Source organism: Saccopteryx bilineata, chromosome 5, assembly GCF_036850765.1.
Source record: "Saccopteryx bilineata isolate mSacBil1 chromosome 5, mSacBil1_pri_phased_curated, whole genome shotgun sequence".
Classification (NCBI taxonomy): domain Eukaryota; kingdom Metazoa; phylum Chordata; class Mammalia; order Chiroptera; family Emballonuridae; genus Saccopteryx; species Saccopteryx bilineata.
This window is the reverse complement of record NC_089494.1, coordinates 129,721,483-129,739,497: the sequence shown is the minus strand read 5'-3', so window position 1 is coordinate 129,739,497 and position 18,015 is coordinate 129,721,483. Positions and strand designations below refer to the sequence as shown.

Sequence of the window (18,015 nt, the reverse complement as noted above, 5' to 3'; positions counted from 1 at the left end):
TCAATGTACAAAAATTAAAAGCAATCCCCTTAAGATCAGGAACAAGGCAGGGGTGCCCCCTTTCATCACTCTCATTCAACATAGTTCTGGAAGTTTTAGCCACAGCAATCAGACAAGAAGAAATAAAAGGCATTCAAGTTGGAAAAGAAGAAGTTAAGCTATCATTATTTGCAGATGATATGATATTGTATATAGAAAACCCTAAAGTCTCAGTCAAAAATCTACTAGACCTGATAATTAAATTCAGCAATGTAGCTGGATATAAAATTAATACTCAAGGATTAATAATCAGAGGAATTTTTATACACCAACAATACACTGTCAGAAAGAGAAATTAAGGAAACAATTCCCTTCACTATTGCAACCAAAAAATAAAGTACCTAGGAGTAAATTTAATCAAGGAAATTAAAGACTTGTACTCAGAAAATTATAAGAAATTGATAAAAGAAATCAAGGAAGACACAAACAAGTGGAAGCATATACTGTGATCATGGTTAGGAAGAATAAACATCATTAAAATGTCTATATTACCCAAAGCAATTTATAAATTCAATGCAATACCAATTAAAATACCAAAGACATACTTCAAAGATATAGAATACATATTCCAAAAATTTATATAAAACCAAAACAGAACACGAATAGCCTCAATAATCTTAAAAAGAAAGAATAAATTGGGAGGTATCACACTTCCTGATATCAAGTTATACTACAAGGTCATTATACTCAAAACAGCCTGGTACTGGCATAAGAACAGGCATATAGATCAATGGAACAGAGCAGAGAACCCAGAAATAAACCCACAGCTCTATAATCAACTGATATTTGATAAAGGAGGTAAGAGTATAAAGTGGAGTAAAGACAGTCTCTTCAACAAATGGTTTTGGGAAAATTGGACAGCTACCTGCAAAAAAATGAAACTAGACCACCAACTTACACCATTCACAAAAATAAACTCAAAATGGATAAAAGACTTAAATGTAAGCCATGAAACCATAAGCATCTTAGAAGAAAACATAGGCAGTAAGCTCCTTGATATCTCTTGCAGTGATATACAGTGTGTCGTAAAGTCATGGTGCACTTTTGACTGTTCACGGGAAAGACACAAAAGATGATAGAAATGTGAAATCTGCACCAAATAAAAGGAAAATCCTCCCAGTTTCTGTAAGATGATGTAGAAGTATGTGCGCATGTGCAGATGATGATGTATCACTGTGTATACACCGGAGCAGCCCATGGCCATGCCAGTTGAGATTTGGATGGTACAGAGGAAAGTTCAGTGTGTTCAGTGGCTCCGTAAATTCGAATTTGTGACCAAAGTGCAACGTGAATATCAGTGCATTTATAACAAAGCACCTCCACATAGGAATAACATTACTCAGTGGGATAAGCAGTTGAAGGAAACCGGCAGTTTGGTGGAGAAACCCTGTTCTGGTAGGCCATCAGTCAGTGACGAGTCTGTAGAGGCTATACGGGATAGCTTCCTAAGGAGACCTAAAAAATCTGTGCGTGAGCCCATATCAAACTGCACTGAATAGGTATGAAACTGGGAGAGTTTTCCTTTTATTTGGTGCAGATTTCACATTTCTATCGTTTTTTTTTTGCTTTCCAGTGACCGGTCAAAAGTGCACCATGACTTTATGGACACACTGTATTTTGTCTGGTATATGTATGGCTACCCTAACTTTCTTTGTTTTCATTTACATGAAATATCTTTTTCATCCCTTTTTACCTGAAGTGGGTCTTTTGTAGGCAGCATACGTAAGGGTCTTATTTTATTTTTATTTTTTTGTACTTTTCTGAAGCTGGAAACGGGGAGAGACAGTCAGACAGACTCCCGCATGCGCCCAACCGGGATCCACCCGGCACGCCCACCAGGGGCGATGCTCTGCCCACCAGGGGGCGATGCTCTGCCCCTCCGGGGTGTCACTCTGCCATGACTAGAGCAACTCTAGCACCTGGGGCAGAGGCCAAGGAGGGCCATCCCCAGTGCCCGGGCCATCTTTGCTCCAATGGAGCCTTGGCTGCGGGAGGGGAAGAGAGAGACAGAGAGGAAGGAGGGGGGCAGGGGGTGGAGAAGCGAATGGGCGCTTCTCCTATGTGCCCTGGCCGGGAATCGAACCCAGGTCCCCCACACGCCAGGCTGACGCTCTACCACTGAGCCAATCGGCCAGGGCGGGTCTTATTTTCTTATCCATTCAGCCACCCTATGTCATTATTATTATTATCATTATTATTAATTTAAGAGAGAAAGGAAGAATAATCCATATGTTATTCCACTTAATTATGATTGAATTGGCTGGTCCTTGTATGTGCCTTGACTGAAAATCAAAACCTCAACTTGGTGTATCAGGATGATACTCTAACCAACTGAGCTGTTCAGACAGGGCACGCTATGTCTTTAAATCCGAGCATTTAATCTGTTTGCATTTAAAGCAATGACTAATAAATAAGTAGTTATTTCTATTTTTCATTCATTCTTTTTAAAGTATCTTCTTTCTCTCTTGAAGAAGATCCTTTAATATACTGCTCACAAAAATTAGAGGATATTTTATTGCTTCATATTCATTTTGAAATATTCCCTAATTTTTGTGAGCAATATATTTCTTGTAATACTTGTTTGATGATGTTGATGAACTCCTAATAGCTTTTTCCTGTCTGGGAAGTTATTTATCTGTCCACTTCTATATGATAGCTTTGCTGGGTAGCGTAGTCTTGATTGTAGGTCCTTGCTTTTCATCTCTTTGAATATATCTTTCCAATTCCTCTGGCCTGCAAAGTTTCTGTTGAAAAATCTGCTGACAGTCTTATGGGAGCTCCCTCGTATGTAACTAACTGCTTTTCTCTTGATGCTTTTAAGATTCTCTTTATTTTCAACCTTTGGTATTTTACTTATGTCTTTGTATGGGCCTTTTTGGGTTTATATTGTTTGGGGCTCTCAGTGCTTCCTGGACTTGTATGTCTATTTCCTTCACCCAGTTAAGGAAGTTTTCTATTATTATTTCTTCAACTAGGTTTTCAATTCCTTGTTCTCTCTTCTCCTTATGATACCCTCATAATGCAAATGTTGGTATGCATGATGTTGTCCCAGAGATCCCTAAAACTATTCTCATTTTTTGGATTCCTTTTTCTTATTGTTCTAACTGGGTGTTTTCTCCTATCTTAACTTCAAATCCCTAATTCACTCCTCTGCTTCATCTAACCTACTGTTGATTCCTTTTAATGTAGTCTTCATTTCAATAATTGTATTCTTCATTTCTGACTTTTTTTTTAATATTTTCTAGCTCTAGTTTTATGTTATCAATGAGCATCCATATAACCACTGTTTTGAACTCTGCATCTGGTAGATTAAAAATGTTTGAAATACACTTAAGTGAGATAATCAGATCTGAGGAGCAAAGGGAATCTAGAATCACTATTAAAATGTTAATTAACTTTGTTACTGTTCTGATGGTTTAATTAGACATTCAGTGTCTACTAGTAACTAAGTTCTCTTTTTCTTTACAACTGTCAAACTTTCTAGAACTCCCTCCTCAGCATTCAGTTCTTGTTCATGTGTCTATCTTGGGTTGCAGCCCAGAGACACAGAAACAGGAACACTGCAGAGAGAGGAGGTCCCCACCATCTCAGAATTTATAGTTCCCACCAAAGAAAACCAAAATGGAAAGTAGGACAATGTGGTAGCTGCTGGGTGACTGGGAAAACAAAGAACCAGGGGAATACTCTAGAGCAGTGGTCCCCAACCTTTTTTGGGCCACGGACAGGTTTAATGTCAGAAAATATTTTCACGGACTGGCCTTTAGGGAGGGACAGATAAATGTATCACGTGACCAAGACAAGCATCAAGAGTGAGTCTTAGAGAGATGTAACAGAGGGAATCTGGTCATTTTTTAAAAATACAACCTTGTTCAGACTTAAATATAAGTAAAACAGAAATAATATAAGTTATTTATACTTTCTCTGCGAACCGGTACTAAATGGCCCACGGACCGATACCGGTCCATGGCCCAGGGGTTGGGGACCACTGCTCTAGATGGCGAACCTTTTTATAAAAACCACCCACTTTGCCTGACCAGGTGGTGGCGCAGTGGATAGAGCGTCGGACTGGGATGCGGAAGTACCCAGGTTCGAGACTCCGAGGTCCCGCGCGGGCTCATCTGGCTTGAGCAAAGAGCTCGCCAGCTTGGACCCAAGGTCGCTGGCTCCAGCAAGGGGTTACTCGGTCTGCTGAAGGCCCACGGTCAAGGCACATGTGAGAAAGCAATCAATGAACAACTAAGAAGTCGCAACGCACAACGAGAAACTGATGATTGATGCTTCTCATCTCTCTCTGTTCCTGTCTGTCTGTCCCTGTCTATCTCTGCCTCTGTAAAAAAAAAAAAAAAAAAAAACCACCCACTTTTGCAGTGCTGGTCAACCTGGTCCCTCCCGCCCACTAGTGGGGGGGCGAGGGGGGGGGGGAGAGAGACACACCAGGTTAACCAGCACTGCAATAGTGGGAGGTTTTTATAAAAAGGTTCGCCACACAGCTCTAGAGAGAGAAAACTGAAATCTACAGGCTGTCTGCTGGACAAGGAGCAGAACCCATTCGTGTGGGAGACCTGGAGGAAAACTGGGATTCTGCACATCTGAGACACTGAAGGTTGTGTAGAGAAGCTGGAGCAGAGGCTGCACAGGCTGCAGGGGCCACAGACACCAGGTTCTGTATGTCCTCGTGGGCACTGGGGTAGAGGCTGGCACCAGTCCCAGAGAGGATGGAAAGCTGGGAATGACATGGCCAATTTGTTGTTGTAGAACAATCTTCCCGACAGCAATGTAGAGAATGGGAATGAGAGAGAGTGCCCAGCTACAGAGAAACCTCCAAGAGCAGTGACATAGAGCTCGAGAAAATGATGGGCAGGAATGTGGGCACTGCCGAGGGATGGAGAAGAGAGAGACGCTTCAGGCAGAGGCAGCAGAGAGAGTCCAGGCTGTGGAGATAGATCAGGAGTGATCTCAGATCTCTGGCTTTGACAACTGAAGGAATGGTGGTGTCCTTCATGGGAACACAAAGGTGACATGGGTGGACGAAAGACATCAAGGAGGAACTGGCTTTGGAGGAAAAAGCATAAAGAAACTTCAGTGGATCCTTCAATTAGGTGTCTAAGGAATATCTCAATGAATGCCTCCATGGTCACTTGGAACCAGAATTGAGTTCTGAGCTGGAAATAGGATTATGGCATCCATCACCACCACACAGTTGTTTTCTAAGGACCAGGAGATACCCCTGGAGCATGTACAGGAAGAAGAAAAAGCACAGGAAGGGCCTTGAAGAACAATAACAATAAAAAAAAATAGGTATAAAAGAGGGAAGAGAAAAGGACTAGAGGGAAGTAGAAGAAAAATGGAGAGAGCAGGCAGCAAACAGTTCAAGAACGAGGTGGTGTTCAAAGATTCCTGAAAGGTCAAGCAAACCAGATAGCAATGTCTCCCGGAGAAAATCTCTAAGGAGCCCTATAGGGGTAACTACTAGCGAAATGCAGGGTGAGTTGATACTTAGTATGGTGATGTGACAAGTTGTTTATTTTTAAAAGCTAAGATAATACACAGCCCTTCCCACATAGAAGGGCAAGGAAAGATGTGACAAAGTCCAGGAGAGTTTCTTGCACAAATTCTCACATTCTCCAGCTTGAAGTTTAATATGCAAATCCCTGACTTAGAGATCTGGTTGTAAAATATAGTTTTGCGATAGCTCAAACACTGGACTTTCTGGCTGACTCACAGACCCAGAAGGTGAGAACATGAGCACTGTGTTTAGCTTGAGGTTCATTCATGACAAAACGCCTTATGCTTGTAAAAATACTTACTGTAACATAATTGACACACACACTCGAGTTCATTCAAGGACATTTTTTCCCAAAGGTAATACAAGTACAACAGCAGCAAAACCATGCCTTAAGCCTTATGGGAAGCTGAATGTGGCTCTCCCATCTTCATGTAATTCTTTAGTTAAACCCTATAAGTACGAAAGGATTCTTGCTGGCATTCTAAAGAAAGCACAACCTCGTGGAAGATTTTTTTTACATATATAATTGTTTTATAAGCTTACTCTAGCCTAAGAAGTAGTAAAAACAAGCAATGTATGAATGGTGTCCTATGGAATATTAAAATATTAAAGTCTACTTATTGTCTATTCAGCTATTCCCTGACTTTAAGCATTTCATTCACTTAATTTCATATGTAAAAGTGAATGAGATACAGCTACTGTAATGGGATTTCAATATTAAATCTTTTACAGAACAAGGGGTATAAAATCAGTGCTTTTCTCAGAACATCTTCAAGCTGGTACTCGTTTGTTTGGTACTGTCTGGGGGACACCAGGGATCACAGGCATCAGACAGACACACATCTGAATTCAGACTGCTGACTTTAGTACATTCCTCACATTTATGTCTCCCTATCACACCCACTGCCTCTGAAGGCAAGTTTGCAAAATGTTACTAATTTTAGTTTGTTTTATACAGTCTGGGAGCAGTATAAGTTCTATGAGAGAAGGACCACATCTGTTTACTCACCTCCATATCCCTGGGGTCTAACACTTGTTCTAAATACAGTGATTACTCAGTAAACATCTGTTTAATAAAATAGGCACTGCTTGAGGAATGCAAAATTACTCAGTTTCAGGAAAAAAACTAGTAAAGCACAATGTCTTGTGAACTTACTGTTGAGAATTTTTCATGTAGCACTTTAAAGGGCTTTTGTGAAAAAGATCAGATAATGATTTTTCAACCCATAAAAACTATTATTCAAGAAAATGAATCCAGAAGTCTATTATGAGAGATTAGCATGTACATTTATATTATAATTATGTGAATGTTTCTACACTACAGTTTTCTCCTCTAAGATTTTTAAGCTACAGTTATATTATTCTCTTATGAGGGTAAATAATAATTTAGTTACTATTACTTCATTCTCTATTTGGAAATTAAAAATAAAACAAAAGTAAGTCAGTGGTCAATGAGCTTCTGAAAACTGGCCACCTCTACCCCGACTGCCCACGAAGCTCAGGAGTACATTTTTACTGCAAAAGATGATGTGCTATCGGATCGGACCAGTGATCGTCACAACCTGAAAAACTTGCTTTATATACTTATTAAACAGGGATTTTAAAATTAAGAAAAACACAAACAATTTAGATAGCACTTTCAGTTCATAGAATCTGCTAGTAATTTTTTCTTAGTTGGACTTTAAAATGTGGGGATTTGAGCATCAGTGAAAACAAAACCTAATCTTTATATTTTCAACAAGTTTTGTTCTCTGTAAATTCTCAGGTCCCAACTATTTTCTATAGATGGCATATAATTTAAAATAGATTTATAAAATTTTTTTTCAGGTTCCAATACTAATGCTTTGATTATATGTAAAACTTCTTTTTAACTTTAATTTTCAGATGACCTGCTAAAGAAGAATGTGTGTTTCTACTTAGTATGTTTTTGTTTATTTGGGAGGACACAATCCTACCTTTCCTACCCACCCCTAATTAAACAGTGTTGCATATATTCTGAACCAACCATGGTATTATAAAATAGTTATCACTGAAAAGCCAGGGCTCACGGGGAAACACTCAACTTCACAGTGAGGGAGAAAGTAGGGATGGGAGACAGGGGCCGAGGCTCTCCCTCTGACAGAGCCACAGGATAAAGAGACTCCCGTCAGAGACTTAGTAAAAGGCATCTATTTTAGATGAACAAATGAACAACAACAGCTGGTTCACTGTTTCTCCCTACTAGTGGCAACACTGCTGAACAAAAGAGACTCTTTGGTTCTGGGCAGGAAGGCGGGATCCTAGCTAAAGGGGCCTCTGAGATCCCCATCTCATCTGTGGAGTTCGGAACAAAAATGCTAATGCACAAACAGGAATATATTGACCATAGAATTAAGAAAACACAACACCAGTCACAGACAATATATTAGAAACAGAGCAAGCAAAGATCATTTCTAGTGTTCCCAGGTGAAGCCCCCAGACATGCTGTTCTCTGTCCACTGTTAGGACTGAAACTCAAGTCTTACTAGACTTTCAAAATGCTAGCAACTTAAGTCTTTTCACGTTTTTATTCGTTACCTCATTGCGTTTGCTTATCCGCCTCGCAACAATGAGCTGGATCATCCCCCGCTTGTTCCCTTCAGTGGACATGGACCTTCTGAGGGTTTCCATGGCGTCTTGGTTTGTCTTACCCAACAGGGACTCTCCATTCACTGCTATCAGTTGGTCGTTAACCCGAAGCCTTCCATCCTGAGAAGCAAACAGGTAAAAATAAGTGCTACTAAATAGCCTGTTATAACAAGAAGTTGCTAGCCTTTTAGTTAAAAAAAATAAAAACAAAGCAAAAATAAAAAATGGGGGTTGGGGGGCTTTAAGTCTCGTGGATTTGCTCAATTGAATACTAGCATAATAATGGCTGAGCAGTCACCATAGCTTTTGTTTATTTCAAACATTTATACATTTGAAAATCAGGTCATGATCATAATCTGTTTACCAAAATCACTTACTAATTCAAAGGACACAAAGTGATTACTTTCTTGCTTCTAGAAATCTATAACCCAAGACATGCAAACACTCAAGGCCATTGGACAAGCGCAGAGAGAGGGAAAAGCGCCCCCTTAACCAACAGCGAGGACGATTTCTCCAGGCTGGGAAACAGGATGTGTGATCCACAGGCAGGGAAGGAGAACAGCAAAGGTAAGCCTGTATTCTGCTCAGTGCCAGAAGCTAACTGCGTCTCTGCAGGGATTCCCTCATTTCATTAGCATAATTACGGGTTGTAAATCTTATGAGATGAAAAAAGATGGGGGTTGACTCCATGGACATCATCTCTAAAATGAGAGATCACTGAGATTTATTCTAGTTGTTTGATCCTGGATGGAAATGTATAAAAAAAACAGAACAACAGTGATTTTAAGTGTTATAGGATATCAGAATATGCTGGCCCAAAGGACACCACGTTGACATGGCATAAGAATGATTTCGAGGGGAAAGAAACTGAGAAAAGGCAGACACACCAACTGTTCACTGCCTTCCCCTTTCTACCTAAACACAGGACATAAATTTCCTTCCGTGAGGGTGCCCCCTGGCCTCCCCGAAACCAGGAAAGGGAGGGCAATGCTTGGCCCCAGAGGGAGATGGCACAGAGATGAGTCTGCATAAGCAACCCTTAGAAAATAAACCTTATCAAGCATTTGCTCCCTCACATGTTTACCTTCTCCTAATTTACAACCGCTAGATCAGTGTTTTTCAATCAGTGTGCCTGAGACATGGTCAGGTGTGCCGTGGAGAAATTAAACATGGGTCCCCAAACAACGGCCCGTGTGCTACAGAGGCTATTTATCTGGCCCGCCACCAGCCGCCTCCATCCGAACATAATCATTCCCCTCACAATCCCTCCAGCTATCAGCGACAGGAAGAGTGGAGGCACAGGGAACACTCACTGACCAATCACCTTCTAGGATTCATCCCAACCACTAGCAATGAACCAATAGTAGGCCGCCTCTCATCCACACCCAGGAAGGTCCCCACTCGGGCTGCCGCGCACTTGTCATTGTGTGGCCACGGTGAGTAGTTGAAGCTGCTACTCCTCCCCATGGTCCCGATTTCTAATCCTGGTCAGGACTGGAGGTAAATGTTGCCACCACTAGATGAACTCTCAGCCTCAGCTGGTTATGTCTATCCTGATGGTGTATATAGATATTTGACCTTTTTCTTTTTAAAAGAGGCCCCCCGCAGAGGGTGATATACAATGCATCACAATGCATCACAATGTTATCTAACTTTAAAGCTAAAGTTTGATGATCTTCCTTTGGACAGTTTTTGGTTATCTGTTGCCAAGGAGTTCCCCATTCTGGCCAACAAAGCTATTTTGACATTGCTCCCATTTTCAACCACATATTTATGTGAGCTGAGCTTCTCAAGCTTGACTGCGATAAAAACTAAAAACAGAGAGAGACTGAGAACTGCTGAGGAAGAGCTTCATGTGTGTCTTTCTACCATTCCTGCCAGGATATCCCTTTTGTGTTCATCAAAAGAGGCCCAGGTTTCACACTAAGTGAGTATAAATACATTTAGAAACTATATTATTAACTATATGTATAATATGTACTGTGTTAGAGAGTCATTTTGGTAGGTGGTGTACCCCAGGATTTTGTAAATGTAAAAAATGTGCCATGGCTCAAAAAAGGTTGAAAATCACTGTGCTAGAAGCCCAAACCTTTTTTCCTTATTTTTTTTTTTTTAAATTCTTTCCACCATGTGCCCTTTGCTTAAATGGTATATGCACTTCCAAGTCCCGTGGCCTCTTCAGTTTTCACTTCTTTCCAATGGAACCTCAGTACACATAAAATTTAAATATATATTGGCTTCAACAAAATGTGTAGCCTTTTCACCTGTGAATCTGTCTTTGGTCAGTTTAATTCATAGGTCTCAACCTCCTCTGCAGTGTGTATGTTTCCAAAACAGGTTCGGGGTCAGAATGAAACATTTTAGTTAATGGCTGTGCTTACTTTAGATGCTGCCCCTCCATTGATGATGGACTTGACAAAGATTCCCAGGTCCGCATGGTTCTCCTTCGACCGGTTGCCTTTGACACTAACCCCGAGACCTGCTGATCCCGAATCGTTCAATGGAACTTCAAATGTCAGAAATTCCCGGGTGCCATCCGGTGTGAGCACAACGTCCTCGTCTTCAGCTTTCTAACAGGGAACAAAATTGCAGAACACATTATACTCCTGAGTTGCTCTCTCCCAGAAGAGTTTAAAAACTGCTCGTGAGCAGCTGCCAATCACAATAGGCGTAGCCTCCACCCATGTTCCATGACGACAAGGCCCGGGCTTCCCCGCACATCTGCACGGCACCAGATGACGCCCGGGGACCAGCTGTTCATGTTTTCATGCACTATTTGTTTCAATATTGAGACAACTGAAGCAGATTTACAGGGAGATGGGAGAAACAGAGGAAAACTGAAAACACATAAATCCCTAGAGTTTGGAATTTTTTTGGGGGGGGTTGGGGGGTGGACGGGTCTGTCTATAGAGACAAAACTTAGGTTTCCGGTTGTGAGTATGTGAAACAAGTATGTGACACATCCTGTACTATTTATCAATGACTGCACTATTTTCAGAATGAACAAGTGGAACCTACTCTTGCCCCACCTCACATATTTTCTTAACCACAGAAGAACAGGACCAGCAGGAATCAAAATACATGTAATTCATCTGTTTTTTGTTGTTTTTATTTTTGCATTAGGAATTTTCGATGTGATTAATAGTTGTATGTTGACGAGGGGGGCATCATCTAATTCACAAAACAGTAACACATCCTGATGACACAAAGCCAGCAGGAAGAGGCAGTCCTCTTCAGAGAGCCAATAGCAAATGTTCACCTTCGACACTGGTGAGACAAAGCTGCGAAAAACCCCACCGGAGGGAACGTTTTCGCAACACCACACCATACATGATACAGATGGAGAGTGTCATTCAAGCAGTATTGCTTAATTAATTAGTTGCATAGGCAAGCTTTTGGTTTCATAATTGCAGTCTTCAAGTCATAAAAGACTGTTTTAGCACACAACCTATTTTAAGTTAGACAAACTCTTACCCATCGTAACACAGCAAGGAAGAAATACAAGCTTCAAGGATACATTGCCTGGGTGCAGTGAGATGACAGTCCATCAATAAAATCATACACCGCAGGAGGAAGCCGCTTGCCTCCTACGCTACTCCCTATCCATCTTGGGTAAGCCCACTCTCGGCCAAAGACTTCCACCACCTTAATCTCTACCCTGGTCACTTACCACGTGCAAGGCCAGAATTCTTTTTGAAATTCAGTGTTTACAACCACATACTGGACACATAGCACGAGCTCTTCAAATCACACCCAAATACCTCATCTCGTACCTGTTTCTCCTCCTCTTCCCCAAGTTGGAACTCTGTGAGTCTAGCACCCACCCCATCACTCAAGCTAATATTGTCAAATTATAATTGAAGAATGGTGAAATATACTGTGGTATAAAGTTAAGCTGCAATAGAACACATCCTTTAGCAGGGGTCCCCAAATTTTTTACACAGGGGGCCAGTTCACTGTCCCTCAGACCGTTGGAGGGCTGCCACATACAGTGCTCCTCTCACTGACCACCAATGAAAGAGGTGCTCGTACAGGAAGTGCAGCGGGGAGCCAGATAAATGGCCTCATGGGGCCACGTGCGGCCCACGGGCCGTAGTTTGGGGATGCCTGCTTTATAGATTGTGCTTTTCAAAATGCTTCAATTACACACATGAAAGCAGGCTTGTGCCTAGGTAAACTCCATTTATTTTTTCATTGTTTCCAAAGAATTTTTAAAAAATCTTCTAATATACCAATCAAAATCAGCATAAATATAAAATAATTTTTTAAAGGAATTTAGAATTTAACATACAATCTGAAATATCTCAACTGAGTGAAATAATTTTTGGAAGAAGAGAATTTACCAGTAAGATTTTTTTTAGTATATGTTACTACAAAAGATATGCTACCTTGACAATGGCATCTGAAGGGAGTGTCAGTCTTGTGGGACTATGTCCTTACCTTGTGGGGTGGACATTGACTGCAGTTAAGGTCAGATTTGTTTGGTGTAGAAAACTCACACATCTTGCATTAGAGGTATCGAGTGTGTGAGTAGTTTGTTCCTACTAATTTCTCTATTATAATTTACTTATTTCTTTCTCACTCCCTCTCCACAGAAGTAATATTTTTATTGCTGAGGTCATGAAAAATTAGTAACAAAATATGAACAATCTCACAACAAAGGAAAAAAAGATGTGAATGAGTAATTCATTATAGATGAATTGTCCAAAAAATAAGGTTCAATCTCACTTGCAACAAAAGACATGCAATCAATAAAAATTATTAGATTGCTATAAAATTTTTTATTAAGTAATGATATCCAAGAATGCAGGGAGTGTGGTAAAATGGGCGCTTTCTTCCCTGCCTTCCCTGCTGATGAACATATAAAAAGGTACATTATTTATGCAAGCCAGTTTAATAATTTTTCTTATTGCTTAATCTAGAAATATAACTTTTAGTAATAAGTCATTAAAAAACTAAATGTGGTTGTAATTATAACAGCTAAAAATTAAAAACAAGTTACATGTACGATATCAAGTATATTACGATATATCTAACACAATGAAATACCATTCAACTATTTTTTTTGTTGTTGTTGTTTTTGTTTTTTTTTGCATTTTTCTGAAGCTGGAAACAGGGAGAGACAGTCAGACAGACTCCCGCATGCGCCCGACCGGGATCCACCCGGCACGCCCACCAGGGGGCGATGCTCTGCCCATCCTGGGCGTCGCCATGTTGCGACCCTCCTGGGTGTCGCCATGTTGCGACCAGAGCCACTCTAGCACCTGGGGCAGAGGCCACAGAGCCATCCCCAGCGCCCGGGCCATCTTTGCTCCAATGGAGCCTTGGCTGCGGGAGGGGAAGAGAGAGACAGAGAGGAAGGCGCGGCGGAGGGGTGGAGAAGCAAATGGGCGCTTCTCCTATGTGCCCTGGCCGGGAATCGAACCCGGGTCCTCTGCACGCTAGGCCGACGCTCTACTGCTGAGCCAACCGGCCAGGGCCCATTCAACTATTTAAGTGTCTTTAAAAAAAATTTAGTGAGATAAAAAGATAAAAAAAACAATTATGACTAAGAAATCAGGTTTCATGCCCATGGGCTTTCACAGTCTCCAGTACTTCCCACCTACCATTAGCCTTGATATCTTATTTCTCAATTTTTTTTAAGTGAGAAGTGAGCAAGAGAGAAACAGACAGACAGACAAGAATGGAGAGAGATGAGAAGCATCAATCATCAGTTTTTCATTGTGACACCTTAGTTGTTCATTGATTGCTTTCTCATATGTGTCTTGACCAGGGGGCTCCAGCTAAGCCAGTGATCCTCTGTATGTGAGATGAATCTTTATGCATGTTGTGATGATATTTTAAGGTTAATTATTCTTATTGTCAAAGTTAGAAATGTCATATCTGGCTTTACTGTGCTTTTGTTCTAATTCAAATAGTGAATGCAAAATAAGTAAAAATTTAAAATGTATTCTTTGATAACACAAATATTGAAAATAACTGTTTCATCCAGTTATTAATCTGTGCCGTTAAGCTAAACAACACTTATCCAATCAAAGAAATGTTCCACAAACCCTTGCTCTTCAAAAATGAAAAACAGCTATAGCAGGTTGGCTTAGTGGTAGAGCATTGGCCTGGCGTGTGGAAGTCCTGAGTTCAATTCCCGGTCAGGGCAATAGGAGAAGTGACCATCAATTTCTCCACCCTTCCTCTTCTCTCTCTATCTCTCTCTTCTCCTCCCACAGCCATGGCTTGAATGGTTTGAGCAAGCTGGCCCCAGGCGCTGAGGACAGCACCACAGCCTTGCCTCAGGTGCTGCAATATCTCGGTTGCCGAGCAATGGAGCAGCAGCCCCAGATGGGGCTTGTTAGGTGGATACTGGTCCAGGTGCATGCGGGAGTCTTTCTCCCTCCCTGCCTCCCTGCCTCCCTGCCTCCCACCTCTCACTTAATAAAAAAAAGAAAGGAAAAAAGAAAGAAAAAGAAACATAACCTAAAGACCTGTTTCAGAAAAAGGGAGACTAAAAAGACAAAATTAAATCTTATACATAACCCTGAGGTGAAGTCTGGATCAGATTTTAACTCTTAATGCCTTCATCCATCCCTCCATCCATTTATTTCTGCATGCTATCAAAACATTAACTGAAACAACGTAACATAACACTGTTAAATCCACGTTCATTTTACGATTTGGAATTAACTATAATGTGATCACATAAGAAAATGTCTTTGTTCTTAGTATACACATACTAAAAATATTTACAGATAAAGGGAAATTATGTCATCGATATATTATCAATTCAGAAAAAAGTAATATGTAGTAGGAAGGAAAGGAGAAAAAAGTGGGGGAGGAAGAAATAGAAGACAATTTTATCTCAAGTGTGGGAAAATATTAACAATTAGATAATATGGATGAAGGAAGTGTACACTGGGGTTGTTTTTAAAACTTTTGTGAAAATTGTGCCATTTCAGAATAACTAATACCTACTAATTAAGAATAGTTTCTCTATATCTAGTACAATTTTTATTTTTAAATCAGACATTAAACTAGCAACATAATATTTAAAATAAACTAAGTTCAAAAGCAAACAACACACTAAATTTTAAAGATATCTATTTTATCACTATACCACTAACGGGCAATAAAATATAACTAAGATATATTTCCCAAGGGAAAACACACCAGACAGTAAGAAATTCTTATTTTACTATAGTAATAGTTAGCAAATGCAATCCTTAAACATTCACAGATTCACCATATGAAGTCATTACTATTTTTTGTAAGCTAATGAAAATATTAATCTATTCCAATTTTGGAAGAAGATTGTTTTTAAATACGTTTGAAATATTTGAATTATGTCAGTTTAGTTCATTAAATTACAAGCTTAAGATAACTCGAAGCATTTAAAGCACTAGCAGTAGCCCACATTATATAAAATTCTTTACAAGGACAACAACATTAATTAAGATCAACAAATTTAGTGTCTGACAGTATAAATTTTCAACAAAACCTTAAAGTATAAAGTTCTGTATACTTTCATCTACAATATGTTCTCTAAATATCAGAGTTAATATGGATTACAGGCCTAAACAAGTGTCTGATGATGAGTTTATCCCAAAGAATTTATACAAAGTTTTGAGAAAGATGTAATGACTCGCACTTCACTCCCCCAGTAGGCTCCCCATTTGTTTCCACTCAACTGTTTTCTCTTTTTCCTCCAGCTTTACTAAACTATAATTGACAAATGTGACTGTGTTCATTTAAGGTACACAATATGCTGATCTGATAGACTTATTTATTGAAGAATGATTCCCACAAAAGCATTAACTATCACCTCCTTCAAATCACATAATTACCTTTTCCTGGGTGTGCCGTGAGAATATTTAAGATCTATTTTTCAGTAGGTATATATTCCCACATTTGTAATTATAATTACTATTAAATGCCCAGAACTTATGCATCTTATAACTGTAAGTTTATTATCTTTGACCAAAATCTCCCCTTTCCCTCCAATCCCCAGACCTTGGGAACAACCATTTTACTCTGTTTCTATGAGTTTGGCTTATCCAGATTTCACATGTAAGTAATATCAGACAATATTTGCCTTTCTCTGTCTGACTTATTTTACTTGGCATAACACCCTTGAATCATGTTGCAAATAGCAGGATTTCCTTCTTTCTTGTGGCTGAATAGGGTTTCACTTTGTACATATGCACATACTACATGTTCTTCATCAATTCATCTGGTGATAGATACTTAGGCTGTCCCTGCTGTTCTGAATAATGCTACAACAAAAATGGGAGTGAAGCTATCTCTTTTGAGATCTTGATTTCATTCCCTCTGGATATATACTCAGAAGTGAAATTGCTAGTGCATAGTTTTAATTTTATGAGGGGCCTTCATATCGTTTTTCCAGTGGCCACACCACTTACATTTCTACAAACAGTGCACAAGTGTTCCCTTTCTCCATATCCTGACCAACATTTGTCATCTCATGTTTTTGATGGGAGTCATCCTAACAGATATGAGATGATATCTTGTGGTTTATGTTTGTATTTCCCTGATGATTAGTGATGTTGAGCACCCGTACATAACCTGTTGGCCATCAGTGTGCATTTTTTCACATCCTTAGGCCATTTTTTAACTAGATAAATTTTCTGTCTAGTGAGTTGTAAGAGTTCTCTATAGATTTTAGATATTAACCTCCTTTCAGATATACGATTTGCAAATATATATTTTCTCCTACTCCATAGGTTGCCTTTTAATTTTGTGCTTTCTCTTCTATATTTAATTTAGTCCCACTTTCGTTTTCTTTTGTTGCCTTTGCTTTGGTTTCAAATCAAAAACCAAAGCAACAAACAAAAAACATTGCCAAGATAAATCCAAGTCAAAGAGCTAACCTATTGTGTTTTCTTGTAGGAGTTTTACAGATTCAGCTCTTACATTCAAATCTTTACCCATTTTTTAGTTGAATTTTGTATGTGGCGTAAAATCGGGGCCAGGTTCACTGTTTTGCACACAAGTAGTCAAGTTTTCCCAACACTGTGTTATGAAGAGACTGTCCTTCATGTCCCCTTCCCACCTGACTGTATATTCTTGCTCTTTTCTCATAGGTTAATTGACCACATATACATGGGCTTACTTCTGGGCTCTCTATTGTTTCCTTGACCTATGTGTTTGTTTTTATGCCAATACCATACTGTTTCTCTTTGTTTTGTTTTGTTTTCAATTTTTCCACTGATTTGAGAGAGAGAAGAGAGCGCACAAGTGGGACACAGAGAGAGAGAAGTATCAACTCATTGTTTCACTTAGTTGTTCCATTTAGTTTTGCTCTCATTGGCTGCTAATCATATGTGCTCTGAATAGGTATCAAACCCATGACCTTGGCAGGCAGGGATGACGTTCTATCCACTGAAACACCTGGCCAGAGCCAAAATACCACACTGTTTCAATTACTATAGCCTTGTAACAGGATGAAATCAGGTAGTGTGATGCCTCCAGCTTTGTTGTTCTTTGCTTTAAAAATTTAGATTCTTCTGTAGTTCCATGTAAATTTTAGGATTTATTTTTTTCTATTTCTGTGAAAAATGCCACTGGAATCCTAAAAGAGATTGCAGTAATTCTGTAGATCACTTTGGGTAGAACGAACATTTTAATATTATTTCTTTTTCAATTCCAGGCACATGGATACCTTTCCCTTTATGTGCGTCCTCTTCAACTTCTTTCATCTCTGTCTTAAGTTTTCAGCATACAAACCTTTCACCTTCTTGGTTAAATTTATTCTTAAGTATTTATTTCACCCTTTCTAAAGTTATTGCAAATAGCATCGATTTCTTGATTTCTTCAATTGTTTTCTCAGTTAACGAGGCAGAGGTCAATATGGT

The 18,015-nt window shown here is 39.7% G+C and overlaps 1 protein-coding gene across 9 annotated transcripts in view; it reads right to left on the bottom strand.

Annotated features, from left to right (window-relative positions):
- Positions 1 to 18,015, bottom strand: part of PARD3 (par-3 family cell polarity regulator) — a 733,297-nt gene that overhangs the window by 302,222 nt on the left and 413,060 nt on the right. For all 9 annotated transcript variants that reach the window (XM_066281087.1, XM_066281085.1, XM_066281090.1 and 6 more), the window contains exons 13-14: positions 10,534 to 10,722; positions 8,102 to 8,272 (exon numbers count right to left, since the gene is read on the bottom strand). In XM_066281087.1, the coding sequence (XP_066137184.1) occupies positions 8,102 to 8,272; positions 10,534 to 10,722 (360 nt within the window). The remainder of the gene's footprint in view (positions 1 to 8,101; positions 8,273 to 10,533; positions 10,723 to 18,015) is intronic.